This window comes from Wyeomyia smithii, chromosome 3 (assembly GCF_029784165.1).
Source record: "Wyeomyia smithii strain HCP4-BCI-WySm-NY-G18 chromosome 3, ASM2978416v1, whole genome shotgun sequence".
In the NCBI taxonomy this organism is placed as follows: Eukaryota; Metazoa; Arthropoda; class Insecta; order Diptera; family Culicidae; genus Wyeomyia; species Wyeomyia smithii.
Genome location: NC_073696.1, coordinates 248,290,665 through 248,317,772, shown reverse-complemented (window position 1 = coordinate 248,317,772; position 27,108 = coordinate 248,290,665). Strand labels below are relative to the sequence as shown.

Below are 27,108 nucleotides of genomic sequence, written 5' to 3'. Positions count from 1 at the left end.
ATGGCCACTAGCACGGTCCTAACTAAGTAGTAGCGGGTTGCAGCTGTAGCAGCAGCGGTAGTGGCAGTGGTAGGCAGCACCAGCGGTAGGTGAAGCGGCACTGGTTCCTCTTGTGAAGAGCTGTCTTTGTGCGGTAGCGGCAGAATCACTGGTAAGTGCATTGGCCAGCACTTCCTCTAGTGAAAAACTCTGCCGTATTTTGGCAACACACAAACGTTTTTGAGATGCTGGCAATCATAGCCTGTCGGCCATCAAATTTTCAGTGAACACAAATTTCTACTTTGTTATCAAAAGAATCGCTTATTCTCAACGTCGGGGATTGCACAGAGATGCGATCTGCATCGAATCCGGTAATAAATTAAAATTGAATTTTAAGGACGATATAAAAACTTAATTGAAGAGTTAATGTTTTCTCGTTCATTCATTAGTACGAACCTTATTATCTTTTTTTCCAGCAACATGCAACACCCAAAAGCAGCGTAATAAAATATTGCATAACTTGTTGCGGTGTCTTTGATAAATCGATATCTGCTTCCATACGACACTAAAACGCATAATCAAGCCTTAACTCTGTGCTATCGTAAATGGTCAAGCCTTGTTAAAACGCAGATTTCGAATTATCTGATTGGTCGTTTAATACTCGCTTCCTTCAAACACGGCCGACAAAATAATAATCATAGTTACCCGGGAATACTACACTCTATAGAGCAGTGGTTCCCAACCTTTTTGGCTCCGCGGCTCCTTTTGCTGAACAAAATAGCCCCGCGGCCCCCTTTGCGAAGCACAAAGTTTCAAAATCCAGAGTTGAAAACCCGCTTCCGCAGAGGTATCTAGAAAGAAATTTGATTTACTTGACAAATTCAACGAGAGCTTCGCGGCCCCTCTAGATGAACCTCACGGACCCCTTTCCGGCCGCGGATCACCGGATGGGAACCACTGATATAGAGGATATATAAAAGCCTGCTTCTGCTCTAGCCAATCAGTCTACTAGTGGATGGCCACTAGGACGGTCTTAACTAATATTGTATTTGTTTTTAAGGTGTAGTCAACATTTTTAATTACAGAACGACCTTAAATCGACCCAGGATCCTTTGTACTCTTAGCGTCTATCATTCAAATAATTCGCGACCAGCGAACAGTAGTTCTACGTGAACTTTGCGATCGTGGCTTTGCACACAACCCTTCTGTTATTTTTCTAATCTTTTTTGCTACATGACAATCATTGATTCAGGTTCCTATCTTTCAAACTTCCTCGCTCTTTATAATAGCCATTCGTGTAAGTTCAAAGCCTCCGTAAGAAAACCGGGTTAACTCAACAATCCGCGTGAAAAAAATTGAAAAAATGCCCTTGAGCGGTCATTCAGGGTCCTCAATGGCCATCTTGAAACTATGCACTGTTCAGTTGACCATCTCCATTCTAGAAAGTGTGCAGGAGGATACCATAACAGATCATCATAATGGTCGCAGTGGCCCAAATCCCTCAAAAAAAGAGTTCGCAATCGACCAAAAAACAACAGAAAAGCTCTAGGATAAGTTTAGAAAATTATCCTCTTATACGGTCCTCAGGAAAGCTACACAATACAGTAGCCACCTTATACCTAATATTTGTTGGCGGACCATCTTTTCTCTAGTTGGCCGTTCGGAACAGTTGAGGAAAAACAGGAAGCTTTAAGACCGGTTTTTCAAAATTGTCCTCTTTTTTCCAAGATCTTTCCGGATCCTTGGAAGGACCACCCATCTTGGTCCGAGTACTGGTTAGTGGACCGTTTTAAATTTAGATAATCACCTTGATATAATTTAGAAAATACAGCAAATGGAGCACACGATGAGAGAAACGGTCATTCATAATTACTTCCTTCCTTTTTTAAACTAAGCCTATTACTCAATAAACACCTAGACATTTTTGGTTCCCAAACCATGTGAGTAAAAAATCCGCGTGAAAACAAACCGCGGTAATTCAAAAATCCGCGTAAAAATAAACCGCGTTTAATAAAAAAATCTGGCTACACCGCTGGAATATGTGACATGCCTATCATTTATCCTTGTTTATACCCTTCCTTTTACGCTCACTGCTCTGCTGTATCGAGCCTCGTTCCTTCTAACAAGTAACGCCAATCATAAATCCCCTGGAGAGGTTTCAGCTGTTTGTCGCTATGGCCAGTTTTATAATAAGAAAGACTTATTTTTTCTCTCTGTGTGAGATATTCCCTAGGTGTTTCCTGCACTCTGCACTTCATATTATTGGCAGTATTACTATTGAATTAGGTGACACGCTGATCATTTATATCCGTGCTTGTGTGAGATTTTACCCCATCTCTTTTAATCTTACTGCTGCTCTACACTACCATATTTTTCACTGCTTTCACACTGGCGAGTAAATCGATGCACTTGCTTGAAAACAGCAGCGAATTGTGTGCATCTGAGGATCTTGCAAAAACTCACCGCGGTGGAATTAGAAACACTTCTCCAAAGAGATAATAAACTAGTGTGAGCTTCCTTATACGAAAGGACATTACGCTCAATAATTACAAAATAGAATACACTACGGGGCTTCCACTGTGTGTCTTATACGCATGTAATAAAATAAGGAGAGCATCTAGGTAGAGAAATAGATTGCGTTGTTTGCTTTGCACCTCAGAACTGAAAAAAAATTCAACCGCTCATCACGCATATTTGCTCTTCATGCTATCGAATTTATCTCAGCAGTGCGGAACGCGGTGGACTTCTGTGTATTCTCACTAGAGCAATTCACCACTCTTTTCCACATTTTTTCTGCAACTGACAGAAACACAGCACAAAGCAGAAGAAAGAAGTGTGGTGCAAAAAAATTGTTGCAAGAAGTGCTCATGGTGGGCAAGAAGTTCAGTCTGCTCTTTTCACATATTAAGGACAATAACAAGACTGCCCTCGAGAGAGACTTTTCCTCAGTGCCTCTCTGGCCAGATTTATTCTAAAAGGGACGGAGGAGTCTCATCAAAACCTCGTTCTTCCAGCCAATATCGCGCCATAACTAAAATTCTTCAGAAGAACCTCTTATACGTCACTTAGATCCGTTTTATTATAAGCGGGAGTAATTTTTGTTAGAAGAAAAATCAACAGAGGTACTGTAGAATTCGGCTTGACAGAAGGGTCTGTGGTGAGGAGTCTGAGTGCATGTTAAAGCCTTTTGATAACCGAAAAGTCCTTATTCAACTAAGATTCGAGCCCACGACCACCCGCTTATCAAAGCGCACTTTGTAACCTTGCGGCCACGCGCTCCCATGAACTTGTCATTCCACAAACATTCATGGTGCAACAGTTAGGAATAAACCAGTTTACTAACTACTTGCAAGAAACATTACATCACTTGTAGTGGTAAGCTTTCTAAAAGGTTTCTTCAGGTGACCAGTATTTTTTGGAAATGTCAGATAACTGGTGAAGCAATTTTAAATTAAACGTCTTTGCTAGTGGTTTCGATATTGATTGGCATGATCGATCGTATTTAAATTAATTGAATATTCTGCTAATTGAAGAGCAATCTGGTTATCGGGAGGAACACTTTTGTGTTAGTTAAATGGAAAAAAAATTGCAGTGATTTCAGGATCTAACAAGCGTTTTCTAGGCTTTCTAGGCTCTTTTTGTTTGAAGCTGTTTGTGTGCTGTGCTTCACGATCTTAGGAAAGGAAGAGATCAAGTGATCTTATTGTACGAAAAGTATGTCAATATTGAAAAACTTAAATGTAATTTCAATGCGTTCGATTGATTTATACTTTGCATTGCGTTGCTCTAAACAACAGTGTGACATCATCTGGTAAAGTTTCCTTCACATAATTTAGAACTAATGAGTGACGCATCAACATCTATTCATTAAGCAATAAACATTGCAGGAAATAAAACCTCTACCTAATACCTTTGTTGGCCACCGGGCGCTCAAAGGTTATCTAAAAAAGCAAATAGTGGTGCTCTTACGGCATCATAACTATCCCTCGAATAAGCATCTTGAATTGATGGCAGTCAATAAGACGTGACGTTTCGTGTACTTTCGCGTTCAAAAGTTTATTTGAAAATACAGCAATCATTTCGTTTCTAATAAATAAACAGCCATAATGTACATTCGAATCGCACACCCGCTTTATCAAGCCGGTTGTTGCTATTTCCTGATTTGTAAACAAAAGGAAGATGCCACAGTAAACAGTGCATGTGTGTACCGAGTGGAGGGTATAGGTACGACACAGACGGCAGAGATTGATCACTCAGAAACAACAGGAACCATGGTGTACACGGTTTAAGTACTTGCGAAGGAGTGGAAACAAGCAAAACTTGGTAAAGTAATTTACACATGTATCCTAACTACACAGAATCTTCGTGTGCTGCCGGGTATTGTCAGATTTCAGTTCCACTTTTTACGTCCAAAAAATTTGCCTGAATCTGTTATAACTCGGATTTGAATAATCGAGTTAAGCATCATTGTCAACTCAAAGTTGTACTTACTTTTAGGATTAATTAAATTAGAGACTCTAGAATGTTGTACAGCACTTAAGCTTATTATTTGGTTCAGTACATAGCAGCCGACTGACGTTTGACTGGGACCTGATTGCCTTCAGTGACGTACAAAACAACAACGGCTGTACATTACTTCATTCTTTGGACTGATAATGATAATTCTCCACAGAGATATACTATTTATAGGCGAGGGATTTTTTCGGCGAAATCCTGCAGCTTCTGACGATGATAGTGAATCGTTCAATGGCCTGACGTAAGATGGCGCCCTTTATATTGCGCGTCACCAGGCGCAATTACTTCGGGACGACTTACTATCGCTGTTTACATTCGCTTGTTTGAAGTACCCAGCTGGTAGCCCTGAGCGAGCTTCATCTTATAATTCCGTCTTAAATCGCTGTCAACAGCAACCCTAATCCATGCGACAGCGCCGTGGTTTCTATTAGTCGAAGGATTCAGACGCTATAATTGTGAACTAACAATGGGCATATAAATAAATAACCCCCCGCACACATTTGAGAGCAAAATGAATTCACAATCCAGCCGTAGGACGTCCGAGTGAATGGAGGTTGTTTCCGTTATGTAAATACTGAAGTCTATTTCTAGACTACTTTAAACATGCAATCTATTTCAAAAGGTGACTTTCAAATCGAATTTGTCGGTGACATTTAGGGTAAACCCTTTTGTTACTTCTCTCATTATCAAACGTCAAATATTTCGCTTGGTGATAGTTATCCTATCGTAATGCATAATGGTGCACAGAATAGCAACAATTGATAATGTCCAATTGATTGATGTTTAATCACTTCGAATTGTTTACTTTTACAATACACAACCTATTTGTGTTTCTGTTTTAATAACAGGTGCTGCTCTGCTCTGGACTCATATTCTCAACCAGATCAGAACAAATTCACTAACAAAGCAGCAACATCGTTTGTAGGGCACAACTAACTATCCTATCATTGTGTGCAACACGATGGTTTAGTTTAATATGTTTTCCCGACCTAAATAGATTTGCGTTTCAATGTGGGATCATTGCCGTCATTTAAAAACGTTCCCACAGGATGGCGACAAGTACATAAAGGACAGAAATGCGGTCACAATTTGGAACGCTGCTCCGGCTGTATAGAACTCCATTCATAGATATATATGAATAATAAACTAATCGCTTGATGCACCGTGAGTTAGAGAGGCTTCCCAGCCCATAGTTGCTCGGTCGCCCCAACGAAGATGGTAACTTCAAAAACAGTTACGGGTGCCGGTGTCAGGGCTTGAATAATTTAACTGGGCCGCTCCTGTTACTCGTATTATATAGTGATGCGATATGATATACGAGGCTAGGACCATGTCAGGATAAGCGACATTCAGCGCATATTTATATAGTATAAGCTACGTGACGACAGGGAGCTGTGTGCTGTGTGCCATCAAGCAATGACCTCTCATATTTCCCCCGTGAAGTCATTCTCTCGACGAGGGCAATATGTGTCATATCGGATAAATGGTTTAGAGAAGACAAGGCTTGGTCCTTGAATAGAGGAATCCTCCGTACGGGCTTCTGTAAGATCCACACTGGTTATTATCGTGATCTCGTTGAAACTTGCTCGCTGCAAGAAAAGTTTCATGTAAAATACTCATCGAAAAAAAAAACGAGCTCTTCGTTATGGTACATGGAAACTTACAAGGCTATCGTCGTTCGGCAAAATCTGATTTTATCATAATTAATAACTCGACGCCTGTACCTACAAGCAGTGATGTATACGGGTGCAGCTACTACATATCGCTCTACATTTTTTTTCACACCTGCAACATGCAACATACCAACAGCTACTGCGGTGGAAAGTTAGGTGAGAAGCTCATCCGTCTTAATTAGGATTTACTTCAGTTTATGGTTGGTGTATCACTAATGAACCATATCTTACGAGAGCTTGCAGTACAACAAAACGATGACGGTTTTCACGATAAATAACAGTTATCTAACTGTATTGAACAACTTAGGGGGGCTTTGCTACATCACGTTTTCGTCACGAGGGATTTCTTTGAAAAGACCACGAAGAAGAGTTGAGAATAATAATTGTTATTGATTATTATTTCACAAAATTCATAACTACATATTTAATTTTATTACTGATATATCATTTAAAGAATTCTTTCTGATTAGCTAGCATATCCTGATCATCACTTTGCCAAACCTATCAAACTGAAGTCAAAAGCAGATTTTTAGATATTTATTTGTCCTTGCAGGAAGCAAATCAAAAATATGACCTTAGTCATTTTCATTTAGAAGTACACTAAAGTCGCTTTTTACGCGGGGTATACGTGCCGCGTAAAGAAACCGCGTAAAAAAACGCGTAAATTACGGAATCTGCGTAAAAAAGCCGCGTAAAAAGCGACCTAAGTGTATTAAAATGCAAATTTTCACGAGCGAATTTTTTTGAAGTCAATTTGAGTTTCTTGTCATTTGTTTTAATGTGTAATTTGCAATGGGGAGCCGCAAAAAATCTATCGACAGTGCTGTGGAAAGTGTAACGACAATTTACCCTTTCTAATATGTTTCTACCACTGAACGGATTTTGAACGCTAACCTCTTGATCGAAAAGCGAAGCCCCCTTAACCCCAAACAGTAGTATAATAACTGGCATGAGTTACTTGAAAACTACCGAAAAAAGATTAACTAAAATCTATTGGAAAAGCCGCGGTTACCGCATCACAAGCTTGCATTCTGTTCGCATACTGTAGCGGCAACAGATATTATAATATTATATGTTTATAATCTTGCTACCACAGAAAAGATTTTGGAAACCAATTATGCACAGTATTATTGGGTTGTGATGAGCGTCACACTACGGCGCATCTGCAATGGATTTCAATCACAGTTTTATACCTATGTTCTAAGTGACCCCGCCTTTTTTCAAGTAATATCATTCTCTTAATTTCGCGAGACGGACAAACGTTTTATTCCGTATCAAGGATTTACGAAGAATGAACATGAACCGCGCGACAATACACACTTTGACTCGTGTTGCATCCTGTGTTATGGCTTGAAAAAGGACAACAATTCTTTCCGCGTCGTGAAGAAACACAAAAAAAAAATTTTCATAGTCCTACCTCAAGCCTGCGCTTGTGCATATAAACTCTAACCCTTATACAATTTTGTATTGCGAGACAGCTCCATTGAAAAAAAATATCGTTTTCTTTCAACTATTTTTTAAGCTAATCATCATGGTGAAATCTCAATCAACTTTTCGGTTATCACCTTCAAAATTTTTTTAGTTTGCATTTGGGTCAACTTCTTTTCATTCTGTATGTAAATGACATTTCATTCATAATTTAAAGTAAAATATTAACGCAGCTAATATGAAACTCTTCATGGAAATTTTGGCGATGTAGAAGAATTTCATGGTGCAATAACAATCTATTCGGACTCAATGTCAAAAAATGTTACGTAATAGTGATCCTTCCGCGAAATTCTTTGAAGAAATTTAATTTTTTAGGAATTTTTCTGAAGGACTTACAGTTGCTTTAGAACGACTTTTCATATGTTTTTGATATTTGAACAATGGGATACTCTCCGAAACATGGAAAAGTTCATATTTCGTATCTATTTTTTTAATCAAGTGCGAATCTAACTTGCGCAACCGTCGTGGAATTGCCATTTTCTCTGGGATTCCAAAACTGTTGAATCAAATTCTTCTTAATGCAATGGATAATAACACTGGTCGACAAAAGCGAAAAACACGTTGCCCTAAAGCTCAAAATAGTTCTCCAAAAAAGATTATAGCTTTTTCAACATTTCTGTGAATTATGAAGCCCGTAGTGTATGCAGAAATGTATCAAAATGCCGCACAGTAAGTGCACGCCTGGTTTGTCATTCCTACGTTGACTCACGGGAAAACTCATTTAAGTCTCTGAAAAAGTTATCTTTGCTAGTAGCTCTAAAATTCCAAAGTTAAAAAGCTATAATCATTCATTTTTACAGCAACGTAGAAGACCTTTACACTGACTTCAGTAAGGCATTTCACCGAATCGGCATATCGTTATTACTCTTTAAGTCGCAAAAAACTTGCATTGGCGTCTCAACTTTTGTGTTGGCTTCAGTCATACTCAACAAATCGTGAACAAATAGTACGATTTCAAAAGAAACTCCCAGAACCTATTTCAGTCATCTTTGAGGTTCTCCAGGGTTCGCATTTGGGCCCTCTTCTTTTCATTTGGTATGTAAATATTCCACTTTATTCTACACTTGGTGCAATAAAAGTCTACTCGAACTCAATGTCGTTTGTTGCCCCTCGAAAAAACGACTGGGAAGAGGGGGCTTAAAAGTGCTCTGCATTCCCAAAGTTGGCGCCTAAGATTGTAGTTAACAACTGTAAAGAAATACTGGATGTAATTTTCTAAGCTAAAATGTCTTCTTGAATTTCAATCAATTTATTTTTTTCGGGTTCGAATCATTGTAAATCTAATCGGTGAGATTTAATGAAGCAATTACACCGTTTCAGCTTACTATTTTTCAACCATCCTTAGAACTTTCATTAAATGCAAAAATAAACAAAGTGTGAATGCAAATCATAAACAAGGTGTAACTACAAATTAAAATAAGCATTCTCGTTTTCAGGATGATAATTTCCACACAAGCAGATCAGATATAAAAATTAACAGATATAAAAAGATATATAGTAGGTCGAATAATGAATATCACAATTTGAGGGGACGGACTTAACATTGTTAAAAAATAAAACAAACAAAATTCTATGTCCACATATCTCAGGATCAACCCCTGATACAGAGTTCAGAACGGTACAAGATAGTAAAACTACTTACACATTTCCCGGAACTTCCTCGATATCCGACTAAAGCTAAAGCAGATACACTGTGCCGCCACTTCTTCCCCATCGGAGCTCATTTTCTCCAGCTTGCGTTCCTTTTTCCGCCGTTTTTTCTCCTCCGCCTGCTGCTGCTGGAGGGAGAATCTGTCCCGCAGCTTGGGGCTGCCATTCTCGTCAATGTAGTACAGTGTATGCTCTAGCCCGTCGTATCTATTGATAAGTTTGGGATCAATGCTGAACGCCTGCAGCAGGCTGGACTCATCGATCTTCGGTCGCTTTTGAGAAGCCGAACCAGCGGCCGCCGGAACAGAAGCCTTATTTACTACACCACCACCACCGCCGGTGTCACTGGGTTTAGCTGCCGCCCGGTGATCAATCTCGTCCTTGCTAGGCGCTACTACTATATCACTACTACTATCACAGACAGTTACGGCGGCGGTTAAAGCAGGCGCTCGAGGACTGTTCACATCCGGCAGGCTCTGGCAAGTGCGTTTGGTCAGCATCCGATCAGTCTTACCCTCCAGGGATTGATCAAGCTCGATAGCATCTTCCTCTTCCTCCTCTGCATCTAGCTCAACCTCTTCCTCGTCGTCCTTTTCTCCGATTACGTAAGTCGGCTTCGGTCCCTGCACCGTGGAGTATTCTTCCACTGCACTCAAATGCTGCGTACTGGTACTGGAACTATGCGTCCTATCAATATCCGAAGTCGACATGAACACACCAGAGTCCGAAGCTACGATCGTACCCGAACTAAGCGGTGGAAATGTTTGATTGTGTCGCTGGTCGTCCGTTTCGCACTCACTGTTGTGTTTTATTGCCTCCGCACGACGGCGCACGATTGCCGCCATCGTCAGTGGCGTGTCCTCCAGATTAAACTGCCTCATTGTGCCGCGGACCGATTCGTGACGACGACCACAGTAGCAAAGCAGGAGCAGGACCACTATCTACGTGTTTCTGTTTCGATGTATAGACGTTCGAAAAAGAATAAATAATGAACACCTAATTAGTCCAGTACAGATGCAAACAAATATTACAGCCAGCCTGATTCCGTCCAGTGGACAGCGGTCAAGCGGAGCAATCGATTATCGCTCTGGTCCGGAGTGCACGGTCGTCCATCATCAACTATGCGGTATTATTTTGCGAGTCCAATCTTGACACTCGCTTATCACGCTTTGGTCGAGTATTTAGCATATACACGAATTCGTTTGTTCTAGAGTACCGGTACCTTCAAATACAGAAATCTGTCGTTCGCCACTAACTGGTTTGTAATTTTTGGACTTAAGAAGGGTGTCGTTTAATAATTTAGCTCATCAATTTACATCACTTGAATGGAAACAATTGTGTTTACATATGTGACTAGCTGGTGTTATATTTTGTGTCAATTATGTCTCAAATTCACAGTTTTTTTATGTTTCAAAACAAGAAGAAGAATGTACGAACATTCATTAGAGCTATCGTCAAAAACGTTTAGCACGCGCCTCCCGTTAAGAAAGCCGCATCTGTTGGTGTGTTCAGTGTAAATCTGCCGAAAGATGCCACGATTCTTATCACTGAGCAAACCCCCACCTTTTAAGACCTAGTCAGGTATGCTGAAATATATTACTCTACATCCGTTCAAACCCCGGCTTGGTTTGACATGCAAAACAAACTGCGCAGTAACGAGTTGCCAAACATCTTTCGAATTTCTTTCAAGGTAAAGGTAAACCTCCGGCACAGGTCACGATTTCGTACCTCGTGGCTCCAACAAACCACAAGTCGATAGATCGGACGCAATCAATCCCAACCGGGCGCAGCATTGCGGATAAAGGCAAAGAGGAATGTTTACGAAGGAACTTACCACAACAAAGCGCGTGGTACAACGAGAAAACCGTACTTGCGCGCGGCCAATGGGAACGGCCGTTCGAAGCCATTGGCAACCCGTTGGTAATTGTACAGAGCTCGGGCTATTTTTAGCAAATCTTTTCTCTTCCGGACAGTTGATTGATGCCGTCTTCTTAGTATTCCGTTTTGATGATCGTATCAGTCTGGTCAGGTTGTGCTTTGGTCTTACGTTTGCAAATATATTCGACTCCAGCTTACATTCCATTCACCATTGGTAGGCTTGTATGCACCAGCCTCGAAAATTCACGAACAAAATAAAACTTTTATTCAAGTTTTACGGAAAACTAATCACGCGTACCAATTGGAGCGAACATTGGATTATTTTTTTTTATAAATTCACCGTGTCAACCTTGCTGTGAATTGGTTTTAAAAGACAAGGATAATCATAGTGCCAATTCACGCTTCGCTGCCTATGACCCTCGGGTACGAAGTGCACAAGAGTCAATGCTCCGTTCACATTGCACTGCGCACATAGCTCAGCGCGAAGTAGGTAAGAAGGCAACAGCGAAAAATTGCTGTCTAATCGATTTTGGATGACGAAATCCGTTTGGAAGCTTGCAGCAGAGTTTGTTTCGATCATAGAGCGACTCCTTTCCCCTAAAATGCGGCAATCCTGTTGCCTTTTCGACTCAATAAATTTTACGTTTGTTCTGGTATCCGTTGGTACCATTAACTGCATTTGCAAACTGGATCAATATTTATCGTACCCGTCGCGTGAATCACCCGCAGAGCAAACAACTTTAGCCATCTGCACTATGACCTACCCGATAAGGTGCAAACGTCGAAGTGGGTCGTCTTCTTGGTGATTGTTTGGCAAAGAGAAGTAACGACGGAAATAGCGCTAAGTTCCGCGTTTGTGATTGTAGAGGCATTGTGGCTCTTGTTACTAACGCAAATTAAAGATGCGAATGGTTAGTGCGAAATAGTTTCCATTCGGTTCAAACTTTGGACACATTCGCTTTGTTAGGTTATAAAAATATATAACTTCAAACCTTGTATTTGTTCGAGTGTAGATAGTATACGAATCATTACCATTTGAAAGGTACTAATTACAAAGAATTGGACGTTCCAGTCAGAACTAAATCGAGTCAAATATAATAAAGCAGAAAAAAAACTCAAATAACATTAAAAATTGTTACATAGCACAACCAGAAAAACATAGGTTAAGATTTACGATAAAAAACGTGAATCTCATTACATCTCAAAATTTATTCCTATTTAAATTTATCTCCTATTTTTTATTCTTCATTTTATTACATCAGGTGCGAAACTATGTTCTAGCCATTTCACAATAGATGACGTTAGCGATAAGTGCTGGTCGATTTTGACATATTTGAAACGTGATGAGCCAAGCTGAGACATATGGAACACACCGCTTTGAAACGTTAGCGATTTCATAGTGCCATCATGCCATCATCATATACTGCTAGATGTGCGAAAATGTTCGGTTTTGTGCCAACTAATCCTTTTTTTGCGGAAAGTGTTACTTTTCTCATTTCCTGTGAACAAAACGATGGCTAAAGCGCATCGAGAGTTACAAAACGGAAATGCTGCTCTAGGCAAAACTCTAGAGATTGGTTCCGACGCTTTGAGGATGTTGATGATTGTTCGCGTAAAGAAAGGCCAGAAGTTTGATTCATGAATAGCAATGAGAGACGATCACTTTTTTCATAATGGTATTCGTGCTCTGCTTGGAACATGGGACAAAGTTGTAGCTAGCGATAAGCAATACTTTGAATGATGTATAGGTAACTATTTTTTCTAAATGAAGTTGCAATTTAAATAAAAAAAAAAAAACAGGGAGAACGTAGTTGCGCACCTAGCTTTAAGGATTTAATACGTATTTTAAAAATGTTAAAACAATACACCTACAGTTATTCTAAAACTACAAAAACAAATTACGTTGTATAATCCCACTTGAACGATGGACCCATATTTGTCGTACTGCAGAATGGTTATCATAGTGTGAGATATTCTTAAGTTGTAATGTCTTACCAAAACTTCTGTAAAAAAATTATTTTATCATTTTCATCTAGTACGAAAGATCTAGATTTTTGCAAGAAAAAGTAAGTCTAAACCAGGCAAATCCAAAATTGACGTAAATACAATAAAAATACTTTAAAAGCAGGCGAGTAAACGAGTAAATTAAAAATTGAATTGCTTATAAACGGTGCATTGTGTTTATAACTGGTGTTGGATTTGATTTTATCATCCTGCAAATCATCTTGCATTCAAAATAAGTTTTGTAGTATTAAATTACAGATTTAGCCAGCTGAAAAAATGAAAAACGATCAAGGAGTCATCCGCAAATTTCGTAAGAGTTTAGGGGGAGAGTGGGAGTGAGTATCCACTTCAAAATCTTACTTGGTTTTTGTTCAGTTTTCGAAAATATATTTCTGTCTATTAAACCACCAATTTACATTTTTTGATGGTATCATTTTAGTACAAATAATTTCAAACAAATATATGAAAACTAAAAAATTTATGCTTTTTTACCCTGGAACGATAGTCTGCGTAAATTTGACTCCTCGTTTTCAGCATTATTGTGCTCTTTTCTTCTAACAGTGCGTCAGTTTTTTCTCGATCCTAATCAAAAATGAAATTCTAAATCCTAAATTCTGATTTTTGTTATTCATCGATGTTTTAACACCGTAATGACTATTCGTCGATAATTTATAAAGAAAAAGTTGCTTTTTCATTAATTTGAAAGTCGATATGATTATCTTTTCAGCGTTAAAGATTTTTTTTTTTGATCGAGTATTACGAGACTTACGTTTTTTTATTCATGCATTTATTTAATTGATTGCTGACTTTTGAATAATCGAAAATGCAATTTTTTTCTTCATAAATTATCTATGAATGGTTAACATAACGATTTATAACAAACATCAAAATTTGAGTTTCAATATTCTTTTTTTTTTTTTTTTTTTATTCTCGCTTATTTTCCGTCGGTCTATTTCCGCCACTGTTGTGGCCAATTACCAACGCCCAGGGAGGCGACTCCACACCCAGGTCCCTAACTCACGACCCGTTTATTAACGGACCGGCGCCAACGGCTTTACTTCCTCATGCGATGGAAGGCGTGATCCCAGAGATTTTTCGCCTCAGAAAATCTCCCGGTGTCGGCTAGGATTGAATCTAGACCAGTTTGGGTTGGTTGTGAGTGGATCACGCCACCTCACAACCATCGACACCTATGTCGGCGGTGGGATTCGAACCCAGGCGTCGAGCGTGGTTGGCGGAGACGTTACCAACCACACTAGGCCCCCGCTTCGTCAATATTCTTTTATTAAATAAGAAAAACAAAAAAAACAACGACGAGCAGTTTGAAACAGTTTCAGAGTTAATGTGGATTTCTAAACTCACGCGCCACGTCAAACTAGACAACGAGGCGATTAGGATGAAGCTGACGAGAAGGATGCAGAGGGGGTTAGACCTTAGCAGACCGGTGATCCACAAAGAAGGAGAAATCCATTGCGGAAAAGTTGGACGGTCGGCTGTCGACGGCCGGAAGAGGTTAGGTGAACTCAAGAGAAGGATGATTTGATCTAGGCGAAAAATATTGACGACAACGAAGACGAATACAAGGAAGGCGAATCCAGAGGCACGTGATTAATTAATTTATTGAAACTGCTCGCATATGGAAGCATTTAATTGGTATCTAATCGTATCAATAAGGATTCTGATTGTTTTCAGAGAAAAATGTTTGAAAAATTTAGTTTTTGAAAAATTCAGAAAAAAATCAATAAAATTATCATAAATATTAGGTTTTTTCAAGAGCATTAAATGAGCATTCAATTATTATGACCATTCTACAACAATTTCTTATTAAAAAGTGCTGTTTTTGGCCATTGCTCTGCTTACTTTTTGCTTATGCTAGCAGAAGAATGTTTAAAAATATATATATTTACTACTAGCTAATTTCTTAAGCTAGCAAACAAGAGCATTTCTCAAAGAAATGATGGAGCATTAGATTCGGCGATATGGCATTGAATGAGCATCGAATGAGCACTAAATTTTCATGTTATTAACTCTTTGTTCTGCTGGCTTTGTACTTTCAGCTTAGAGGACATCCGTTCGAACGCTAAAAAGCCGTTTAAAAACGAATCGCGTCTCGTTCAAAAGTTTTTCCCTGATTATTTTTCAATTTTCCTTGATATTCCCTGATCAAAAATCAAATTTTTTGACATTCCCTGATTTTCCAGGTTTTCCCAGGATTTCACCGTAAGTCTTTCTCTTCACATCATATCGAAGTGGGGTCGGATGTAACGGTAACTCCGTTCCTGCTGCATTACCCAATAAGTCTATCGTTAACAATAATCGAAACGATTAATAGAAAAAAAAAGTGATCTTCTACCGGGGCATTCAATTACTTAAATTATTACAGCCTTCTGCTATGTGTATATCTTGTGCATGTTAACAAACAATAAAAGGTAGGTCAGTCAGCGCCATCGCGTGCGGCACTCAGCGGTGTCGCGAGTCACCAAGGTCAGTTCAGAGCTCGAGAGCATAATTATTGGCCGCTCTTAGCTCTCCTAGTCACTAGAGCTTTTGCTCATGTAGAATGAAATGATCATAGAAAGACTCAAAGAAAATTGTATATTGGAGAAATGACAGGGCACTCACTGTTAAGGCAACTGTCACACCAAAACGAATAACGGCAGTGCGATATCATACAGCTCGTTTTATTGTGTTGACAGTTGCCTTGACGGTGAGTGGCTTGTCTTTCCTCTAATATACAGTTTTCTCTAGAATGATTTAGACATAAAAGAGATACAAATTAGGGCTAGCGTAATAAAATCAATCTTGTCATATCAATCATTCCGCACGGTTGAATGACCGTGCGTACACGACTTCGTCGCATGTTCTTCCGAAAAGATCACAATTCCTGGTGGAGTCCTACGAAGGACGCCACGCTCCTACATAACAAGCGACTTTCGTGTACTTTTTTAATTAAATCTCTGCTAAACTTGTTTTTGTAGAATTGTCTCGATGTGCTTTATTATCGTTCTAAGATTACTTCGGCATTTTTTGCATGTGAATTCAAAACATCGAGTGGATCAAAACCATTCAAAAAAAAAACGGTTTTAAACGTTCGTAATGACAAATTTTATTGTTTGGAGCAATGGATTGCTCTAAATTACACTGGTCGACAAAATCGATAAAAAATGTTGCCCTAAAGCTGAAAATAGTAGCCCTATAAGGATTAAAGCTTTTCAACCATTCCTGTGAATTTTGGAGCTACTAGTGTATGCATAAGTGCGTCAAAGTGCCGCACAATAAGTGCTCGCCAAGTTCGCCGTTTCTACGTTGGCTTACGGAAAATCTTATTTAAGTCTCTAAAAAAGCTACCGTAGTTTTGATGTTTCCATATACATTTTTTTTCGGAATATTTAATCTATGGGAGTTCCAATGATAGAACACTGCCACTCAGTATTGAGAAAAATAACCTTGAGCATTATTGTTTCTCAACTGACTCTGACAGTATTTCCTCAAATTAATTTGTTTCATTATTAAACAGTAGAGAATGCAATTGTGCCCGTCTAGAAGTCTGTTGAAGCATCTAGCCGATAATGATCGGCTGTTTGGAAGAATAATTAACAGTTGAGTGAGAAACCGATTTTTTAACATGAATTGTTTGGCATCCATTCGTGCTGAGCAAAGCGTATTAACGGGTGATTTGCTCACTGCTTAAAACAAATTTTATAGCACCACGAGTTCAACAGTATTTGGTAAACGCGGTGTTTTCTTTTAATCTAAAGGTCTCAGTCTCCAATTTAGATAATTTGCGATGGTAATCCTACAGTATCGAAACACGCCATTGTATGACGCAACTGGGGCTTTCTGTTATTCGACAGACTCTATGTAACTGTTAAAGCATGAACATTGTTTGTTAACCACCTCGAATAAAAACTTCTTTTTAAGATAAACTATTTTAAGAATGAAATAAAAAAAAAATTCTTTGTCATTTTTGTGCTGCGCCGAACTGGATGACAAACAACGTATTGCGTTGTATCGAACCCTAAGTAATACCAACGATTCAAAACAACTACTGACTCATCCGGCACTTAAATTCAAACGAGCTAATAATAATTTCTCTGTCAGCTTACCGTCACTGGTTTGCCGCCCCGTCGGTGACGTCAAAAAGCAATAATTAGCAGGATCTTGTAAATTGATCGCAATTTACCTCGTTTTTGTAGGCTATCCGAATCGTCCTAATAAAAATAGCGACTGTTCCGAAGTTTAGTGTGTTTGCTTGCAAATATTATAAGCACAAAGATTCAAAGATAATGTCAAGAGTGTTTTCACGCAGAAATGTATTTATTTAAACAAAAGCAATTTTGTTCTCAATTATTGGGTCACTCAATAATGTTAGTATCATACAGAACGCAATGAAAATACCCCCAAACACTACTAGACTATTCTGATAATAATGATACTTTTATCAGAAAGTCGAACAGTGAAGCCGAGCATAATGCGCTTCGATTCACTGTTCTTATCACATAATCGAATGAGTGGTTAAAATTAGGCTAAATAATTCACTGTCCATCGGTGCGGTGCGATGTGACATACAGAAACGAGGAAAGTTTATCTACACTTTTATGGCTGATGCACAGCCAAGTTTATCACTAAACTAAATTAACACTAAATGTGACTGACATTGTGTGGTTCTCTCGTTTATCAACAACAACGCTTTAGAAATTATAGCACTTTCACCAAAACTGGGAAAGCCATTCGGTTTGTTTAACACGCAGTTTGACATCGCATTCAATTCATATCGGGCTTTTCATTGTCAAAAACCGCATTAGAGATATAATTAAAATTAGATGTCGGCTTTTGATATGGTCTCTTGCGCACTTGTAATTATTCGAAATAAAGACGCAATTAACCCGCTTTAGTTGAAGAGATTATTATAATTTTATTTAGTCTGTTCAACAATCGTTAAAAGAGAGGACATAGTTGTAATAATTAGGGTTTTAATAGAGATGGGGGATGGGTTTTCCAACGGCAATGATAATTCAAATTTGAACCTTTCTGGAAGATTTGAAGTAATTAACGAAACATAAATGTGCAATGCGAATATTCTAAGTCAATTGCAAAGAGGCTAAAATTTCGCGTTATTACTACTATTATTAGTATGGATTTTTAAAGCTTATACGGATTAGCTTTTTGCTGGAGAACAGCGGTCCAGCTTCGAGTAACATCAATCATTAAACTACCCACAATGGAAATGCATTGCAACATGAAAATCACAGCATCAGTACATCGATCATCGGTTGTGATGTAGCCACTTTCCCGCATCTGTGGAAAGCGAACTTTCGGCTATTATTGCGTTATTTTTCGCGGTGAATAGCAAATTACACAATTCGGTCAGCGTTGCAGTGGAAGAGAAACGCAGTCCGGAAGTGGTTTCACTTTGGCCGAGAAATCTGTACTAATTGATGAGTGGAACTCGAACTACATTCTCGCGGGAAGTATGGGGTGGTGGAGGGGTGTCAATCTAGGTCTGAACATATTTTACCTACTCTGCCAAAAGCATCCATAATCCTCTCTAAATCAGCCGGCTATGGCGAAACCATTGGATTCAGCGGAAACCAAAAAGTTCACCGCACTTCGCGCGACACAGTCGCTGGGCTGGGGCGTTAGAAATTGCCCCCCTACACTTTTAATGCTCACACTCTGTCGAGTGTTTGGATATTATGCTGCCACATGAGGCGCATATAATGGTGTGTCTCCAATTCATTTCTTTCGCCGTCTCGCGCATTCATTCGTCGTCGTCTTTTCTGCCAATCTATTTTTAGCATCGAAGATTGGCTTTATGAGCAGCGCGCCTCTCAATGGAAGACTAATTTTACGTTTTACGGCAGTGGAAATCTGACCAGCGACCGGCTTGTGTGGAATTGGTTTTAGGATTAACCGAGACTGCCCTGCAATTGCCATAAATGTGCTATTACACTCGCCAGTTTAACTTTGCGTTGAAAGATGAGATCGTCAGCAAGGGAGCAAATAGTCAGCGAAACTCACCGCTATAAAGTTGTTAGGTTAGTGACATTCCAGTGGAGGTATAGTATCGATCGCGATACGATCGTAGTTCGTGTGCCGGTGTTCGTGTAGTTAAGAGAACCCCCTTGACTACGTCACTCGGTGCAATAGCGAAGGTTGTCTGAAGGCGCGCAGACTGCACAGACAGACACGTGTTTCTGTTGGCGGTGCGTGATGCAGGTCACATATACAGGCATCGAGAACCACGCATTCGAGACGAGATCTCGATTGTCTGTTTGTTGTACACTTGTCTGTTCGTCGAAAACCTTGGCCGTAACATGTGCAATGTTTTCGACTAGCGAAAATCGAATAAATATCGGTTTCAGTTTTCCCAAAAAGTCCATGATGATTCAGCCATTAAATGAATCATTCGTGATTAGAATAACTTTTTGAATAATAGTATATAAAATTAGAGTAGTGTGGATCATGAGGTGGTCTAACACTTTATAAATTTGACACATTCTTCAGCTTTTCATACATGCCGACACCAGAGATTTTGCGAACTTACAAATTAAATGTATTTTTCAAGGTTCAAATAAATCGCAAAACTCTGACATTACGTTCTGACGTTATTTTTTTTTAAATAGTCATATCGCGAAAACAATTATATAAATTCACACTTTTGCCCCACATTACTCTACATCATAGATTCAATGTATCGCACTCATGATGATTTGGCCAAAACCACGCAGCATTTCCTCGGCATGATGAAGGTTTAAAAAGTATTTTTAAACCTTACACACTTGGCAAAAAACTAATGTTGGTTACGGCACAAGATCTGATGCAATTTTAATTGCTCTACGCAATCAACCACGTGTAGCTATATGATATTCACAGAAATCATAAAAAGCTATTATCAGAACGACTTTGTAAGCAATACCGTTATAGCATAGTAAAAGCTACTTGGGCGGCATTTTTACGTCATGCCGCAGCTAAAACGCCTGTTTACTTATTTATTTAGTTCTGCTTTTTTGTTGTTGGCAATATTTGTTGGGACGGCGCGCACATGGTTGTATATATTCGCGAAAAAACAGCAATAAAACAGTATGTAAACATACGCATCGTGACAGTTTCGTTACTTCACATCACCCATACACATTCAACTGATCGCACACACAAAGTCGGTTTCTCTTGTGGGCAGAAATGACGAACGATGGCACGTACGCTGGCAGGGGCAGGTTTATCCATCCTGCTGCGTTGCGCAGCAGCAAGGCATCGGGAGGAAGGAAAATGATAATCACTCTCGCTTATCGGAACCTAATGCTGCTATCTCGATTCGTCGGGTCTGTTGCGATCAGCGTTGCCAGGTATCCAGATTTAGTTGGATTATCAAGATTTTTGAACATGTATCCAGGTAGACAGCTTTGATGTCCAATTATCCAGATTTTTCATGGATGATCTAGATTTTATCCAGATTTTATTTTCTCTGTTCCGCAAAAAGGTCATCACTTCAATTTTGGCGCGAAATTTTGCAATTTTGTCACCTCAAATTTTGCGTACCCCAAAACTTTTATTCAAAAAATTAACCTTTCACCCCACGAAATGACTGCCAGATTTTTTTCAGATTTTTATTCTGCCTTTTCCAGATTTTTGAAAAAATGACCTGGCAACGCTGGTTGCGATTCACCGTTGTTGTTGCTGCCGCTACCGCTCCTACCATCATCGTCGCGTCGTCCACTGCGGTTACAAAATTTTCCATTGACATTTCGTTTTGCTGCATTCGCGACTGTCCCGCGCAGCACAAACCGACTGGATTCCGGAACAGTGGGAAAGAAAGCGCGAAGTGGTGACCAAAGTTTGTGCAACGACAGCAGAGTTCGAAAGAAATAACTTTTCCTCTAGAGTTGTACAGTCAGAAGAATAAATTCGAGCCACGTGGTGTACTATAACAATGATAATCGTTATTGAAACAACGTTTCGCTCATTGTTTTTTTTACTGAATTGAATTTCATCTTCCTCGTTCTTGGAATTTTTTGTTGGTTCACATTTACCCAACAATTACTATTCGAGATGCGTACTTCGAGACGCGAAGCTATTTTGTAGGATTTACTAAACTTAGTTTGCATCTTTACAAGGGTGAAAGCATGCGAATCGTTCCATTCGATTAGAAGATGAGAAGTACAAAGTATTAAGAATAACGTTTCGCGTTGACATTAATATTCCTCCCGAAAAAAACATTCATGATTCTATTTTGTGCTTGTAACCGAGAATCTTTGAGCAGATTCTCTTTGATTTTTCACCATACATTGTTTCGATGCGTTTATGAGATTTTTCTGTGTTTGATGATCATGTAGGAATTTGTGCCTGAAAAATTTTTATTTTGCGGAAAATGTTACTGTATTATTTTGTATTATTGAATTGTTAGATTAGATACCCATGCCAAACAACACGATCTTTCGGCGTATTTTTGACATGGCTAAAGATATCTAAACTTTGATTTCTCGATTGAAAATTTAGTAGATTGATGAATCCACATGGTTGTGATGGTGTTTATGAGCTATCAATTTTCTGAAAGATTCCAAAAAGATTTGTTCCTTTGTGAACCACTACCAATCTCTGCCATATTCCATTGGAAAATTGGGTTTAGCTATGGTAGAAAATATTTCTGTTGTGGTGGCAAGAATTGAGGAAAAGACAAAAAATTAAGATAGCAGTCACAAAATTCTTCGTCGTCATGCATTCGGTATGAAGAATGTCATTATCGTTGGAAGAAGTCTTGCAGAAAAGTGTAAGTGTAATCAACTCCATTAAGGCTCGACCTAAAAATTCAAGATTATTCGAAGCGTTGTGTGAAAAGATGGGTAGTCTACGTTACTGATCCATACCGAAGTATACTGATTGTCTCGTGGAAAGACGTTGTTCCGCTTATTTGAATTGAGATCTGAGGCAAGAATGTGATCGAGCGACAATAATGTTGCATTGGGGAGTATATTCCATGATGACCAGTGGCTTACCAGGTTAGCCTATTAGGCTCATATTATTCTGAGCCTTTCAACGCAAGTCAAGATGGTAACAATCTTCAATACAAATAACAAATTTACGGCCTTGAAAGCAAAAAAAAATTTTTCTCTGCAGATTTGGTAAAAAACGAAACCCTGGCGGCTTTCCAAATTTGAAAAACATCCAAACAGAAAATTGCATCGAAGATATCATTTAATAAATTCCAGGAAACAAGCATTTGCAGTCAGCTATAACGACAAAAAACCTTCCTGCTGAATAATTTCATATACTCAACCGATGAGTTCCACAGAGAATCGGAGGATCATTCCTTGATCATCATGAGTGGAACACCCTTTTCAGCAAAGCCAGAATCATTGATATCAGACGAATGCCTGATTGATTTGACATAAGATACGACCGTGAAGGAGAAATTCGAATCCAAAAATTGCTGGAGGAATTTTGGTGTCAGATGAAAAATGAATTTAAAATGTTGTCTGATAAAATAAAGCTTATTCTCTTACTATTTTCAACCACATACATGTGCGAGTCCGGATTTTCAATACACCTAGAAACAAAAACTAAGTATCGACCCCGACCACAACTGTCACAAATAGAATCAAATTTTATAACTTAAGAAGGCTTACTAGTTCAATTGAATAAGTCGTATCTATGATATTTGCAAAATAAAACCGAAAAAGATCAAAGAGTAGATATTTGCTACTCATTTTAATGAGTACGATGACAATAATCAACGACAAGGTAGTGTAAAGTTTTCAAATTTTTCCCATAGATTAAGGAAAGCAGGTGCTTCGCCAAATGTTTTGACCTGAGAAAGTCCACCAGGCAAAAAGTCTGGAAACCCCTGATCTAACGCATGGATTTATTTTCAGGATCTCTCTCATCCTCTATTGGACCTTTCCCTCACGCTAAATTACAGAAAAAAAACACACACACAGTTTAATGAACAGCTCTCCAGGCAGTTATAATTGCTAATACTTGGCAGGGTGCCTGACGAGGCCCGGTAAAGAAGAGCAGTAGAACTATATATAGATATGTAAAAAGCAAACGTACAAAAATCAATCCTGTCCAAGGTGACAAAGTAAGCTTCCTTTCCGTAACAGTCGTTAGAGATGCAGAGGTAAACTCGGTCTCTGGCAACAACGGATGTAAAACTTTCTTGTTTCCTTCTCTAACGGACCGTAAGGACGTAGCCGGCGCCGTTATCGATCTATACAAAGCGGAAGCAACTGATTTGTTGTACATTGATGATGGTGAATACATTTCAAATTAGCCATCTTACGATCGTTCTTTATGCAACTTCGCTAGCTCAGATCCATCACGGACGAGCAACTACGCAATGCGTAGTCGTTCAAGCTCAAGTAAGGTGAAAATTTCACAGAACAGGCAAAATCTCCGTATCATGTAATAACAGTTTTCAGCCAGTGGAAACTTATCGAGTGATTTCGTTTTCCATAATTCAATAACCTACTGAATCGTTCATTTCATTCTGACACTTTAAGTGGAAAAAAGGGGATTTTTAATGCTTAGTTCGATTTACAGTAAGGTTTTTAAGCGGATTTTTCACGATTTTTGAATTACCGCGTTTTTTACACGATACCGTGCCAATTCAACAAATTGTTCGCGGATTTTCGAATTAACGCGGGATGGGAACCAAAAATATTATTATATATTATTATTATAGAGTAAAAGACTTAATCAAAAAAAAAAAAAAAAAAAAAAACTCCGCCCTCTGGAAGATCCGAAATGACCGTCAAAGAGTACAATCCTAAATACTGGTCGTAGAGCGTCTCGGGTTTTTTTTTTCTAAAGCCTTTCTTGGTGTTTTACTTAACGCGGATTTTTGAAGCAACGCGGTTTTTTTACGCGAATTTTTTAATTATGGCGATTTGAACGTGGTGTGTATCCCCCGCGTAAAAAAAATACCTGACTGTATATGCATTCTTATACTCGCTAATGGATATTTTCGTTAAATTTAGTTTTATATTGTTTTCATGATCTGGGAGGGAAATTTTGGATCCTGTTATAAAACGACCGGCTACGTAATAGACCAAGATAAGGAGATGAAATGAATAACGTAATGATTTTTTAAGTTTGATGAACAACTGAGTTGCATGCATGATTCAGTTTAGCCACTCAAAATATTCATAAAAGTGGTAGTTTTGAAATAACATCTTTGTTGAAAACGAAAATTTTCTTGGTACTTGTTTAGAAACCTTAGAGTAACAGTTATGAGTTTTTAAATAGTATGTGAAACACAAAATGACAAATTGCATCAATAAAAATTATCAAAATGTGAACCTTTGTCTTCAACAACAAAGCGGCTAAAAGCTTTAGGTTCTTCCATTGTGAAGTGCGTCTGCAGGTATAATTGAATGAAGTGAGACGTCAATAGACTATCTGTTGTATCTATCAAAATCAGGGGTGTATTTTATTACGTTTTCCTGATTGAGGTAGAAATTTCCAGTATAACCAAATTTTGTATTTCAGTAGCTGATATGAAACACTCAATTATCAACTTCAACTGTCACCAAAAAAACAATTCGAAATAAAAACATATGGAACAATATGATATAAACCTAGCGAATGAATATCATGTTCACTTCGTTAACTTGACCAGAACAAATTTAACGCTTTTGTCATATTCAAGTTTGAACTAAAGTGCGCAAAAGAAGCGGCAAACCATGACTCAGCTGGGCAGAAAATAAAGCAGTTCATTCGAACACTTTTTGCTATCTAATCATCTACACGAAGTTTCAACGATAAAATTTCGGGAGCTTCCAGATAGGATAACGCAAAAGATAGTAAACCAATCGTCCTGTCCACTTTGCAAAAGTCGATATATTCACTACAAACTACTATCATGATTACAGGCGCCAGCATTGCGGGCCACTCACGTTGCGAAATTTCATACTGAACCGTGCATAGGTACGGGTACTCTGCGGTAAGGGTCGCGAAGATCTCGACTGTCAGCTTTGGCCTGCTTAAGGTCGACGTGCACCCGGTAAACAGGGCGGTAATCGCGTGCATCATCCTACGGGTGGCGGTGCTAGCTGTAGGTTTGTCGTACATATATCCAAAAATAAAAGCGTACTTTGAGCGTGTGTAACGATGGTCCAACTTTTTTTTTTGTGTGTTTCGATGACTCCCTCGGTGACAGACAACTTTCAAGCGTAGCAGACTACAGGACCGAAAACTATGTCGCTGCTCGCGTGACGATGTTTGATGGTACAACTTGCACAACACTTAATTCTTCTTCACGTTGCACACTTTTTTTTTCTCACACTATTTCGGCGCAGTTTTCAAGCTAATAACTCGAAAATTGCTGCAAATACAAAAACACTGTTACGACTCTTCTGTAGCTTATTTTTTTCCCTCTAAAACTGTCGAAGTTAAGTAACTTTCGATGCAATTGGTGTGTACGTTCTGCAGTAAATACTCCTTTTTCGGCGCTCTCGAGTGCAACTTTGTGTGTGCAATGAAATGCGAATGATGCGCGTCGTTGACGTCGCAAATTTCAGTCGCTCTCACTCGGAAGCAGTGGCCGCGTAAACTAGAAACTCGTTTGCAGCAAGCAAAACCAACTCTGACTGCCCGCGATGGAATCTTGCTTCGTGTGTTCCCGCTTTCTGGATCTTGATCCCTCTTGAATGTTACGAAAGCCCCACGTTTCGGTCGTGTGCTGAACCAAACTAGCACGCACTTTTCAACTTCTCGGTAGATACCCAATATACACTCTGTACGTCAAATTTCGAGACCGTTGCAGTTGGTATTTTGGCGAGCCTCTCTACAGCAGCTATACTTTTTTTTAACAACATTAATAACAGTAACAACAAAAGTAAGAAGAAACAATTCGAGGCGAAAGAACGGGCAATAAAAAATATTCAACAAAAAATCGCGACTCCAAAGTCTGTAGTATTTACTGCACACGGGTTAGCGCGCGCACGATGGAAACTACTACCACTTCTTCGGGCGTCTGCGTTGATACTGAGCGTGGCGAGCGACGAACGCGCGAGCAAACAGCTAAAGCCGGGACGGGACGGTTCACACTAGACCGTCTCTTCTTGGAGCAACAAACAGCAACACCACCGCCGTCGTCGTTCAGGAAAGCAACAAAAACGCTAAGGCTGAATTCACCTAGCAGTGTTTCGAGCTGAAAGGCAGCTTGGAATAGTTGTCAACCCATTTGGGTGGATGCAGATATCGAATGAACACAAATCTAATCTCAACTGTAAAATGTAGAAAAATAAGTCCACATCGGCGTGTTCCTAACTAGCACATGGATGGGCTGGCCACTACTCATTATACACGTTTGTCGGGAGGTCGGGTACAAAGTTTCGCTCTTTTGCACAGTGTTTTCTCGGGTGCGAGCACAAGAAGCACACTGGCTAACACTCGCCAATGCTCGAGCCAAGTCTGAACTGGCGAGCCGGGGGATTTTGGAGCGCCGTCGAACGCTTTTGCGGATACCCGGACGGGAGGTGAATTTTAATTTGATGATATCCAACCAATACGTGTAGGATAGGCGAATTTTTGGGAACCAGGTCGCGATTTCTGTGGCTGCAGTTTTGCTGAGAGCGAGCGAAACTTGCACACAGTGTAAAGGGGGGCACATTTTTCCCAATGATTTTATTACGAGCATTTGTCTTTCCAGAGGAGCTAAGCTAATGGGAGTTTAATGAGCTCAAGTGATATCTTGCCGGCTTGAATACTAAGCAGAAAAACTTGATAATTTGATGTGCCACAAAACTAAGCCAAAACAAATGTCCAATCAGTATTGTGCCGTGTCAAATAAATGTTGTGTGAACAAAAAAAAATGTACATTCAGAATGTTCAGAGCGATAAATATGCAATGCAATAATTTCACCGAAAACAGAATGGACCACAGCGTGATGATGTGGTAGAGTTGCTATTTAGATTGTAT

The 27,108-nt window shown here is 39.2% G+C and overlaps 1 protein-coding gene across 2 annotated transcripts in view; it reads right to left on the bottom strand.

The window, feature by feature from the left end:
- Window positions 1–26,179, bottom strand: part of LOC129732865 (glycogen synthase kinase-3 beta) — a 45,530-nt gene extending 19,351 nt beyond the window's left edge. The window contains exons 1-2 of one of the 2 annotated variants that reach the window (XM_055694219.1): window positions 25,279–26,179; window positions 9,298–10,256 (exon numbers count right to left, since the gene is read on the bottom strand). In XM_055694219.1, the coding sequence (XP_055550194.1) occupies window positions 9,298–10,186 (889 nt within the window). In that variant the 5' untranslated portion in view covers window positions 10,187–10,256; window positions 25,279–26,179. The remainder of the gene's footprint in view (window positions 1–9,297; window positions 10,257–25,278) is intronic. The other variant, XM_055694220.1, reaches the window with a different exon arrangement.
- Window positions 26,180–27,108: the final 929 nt, after the last annotated feature.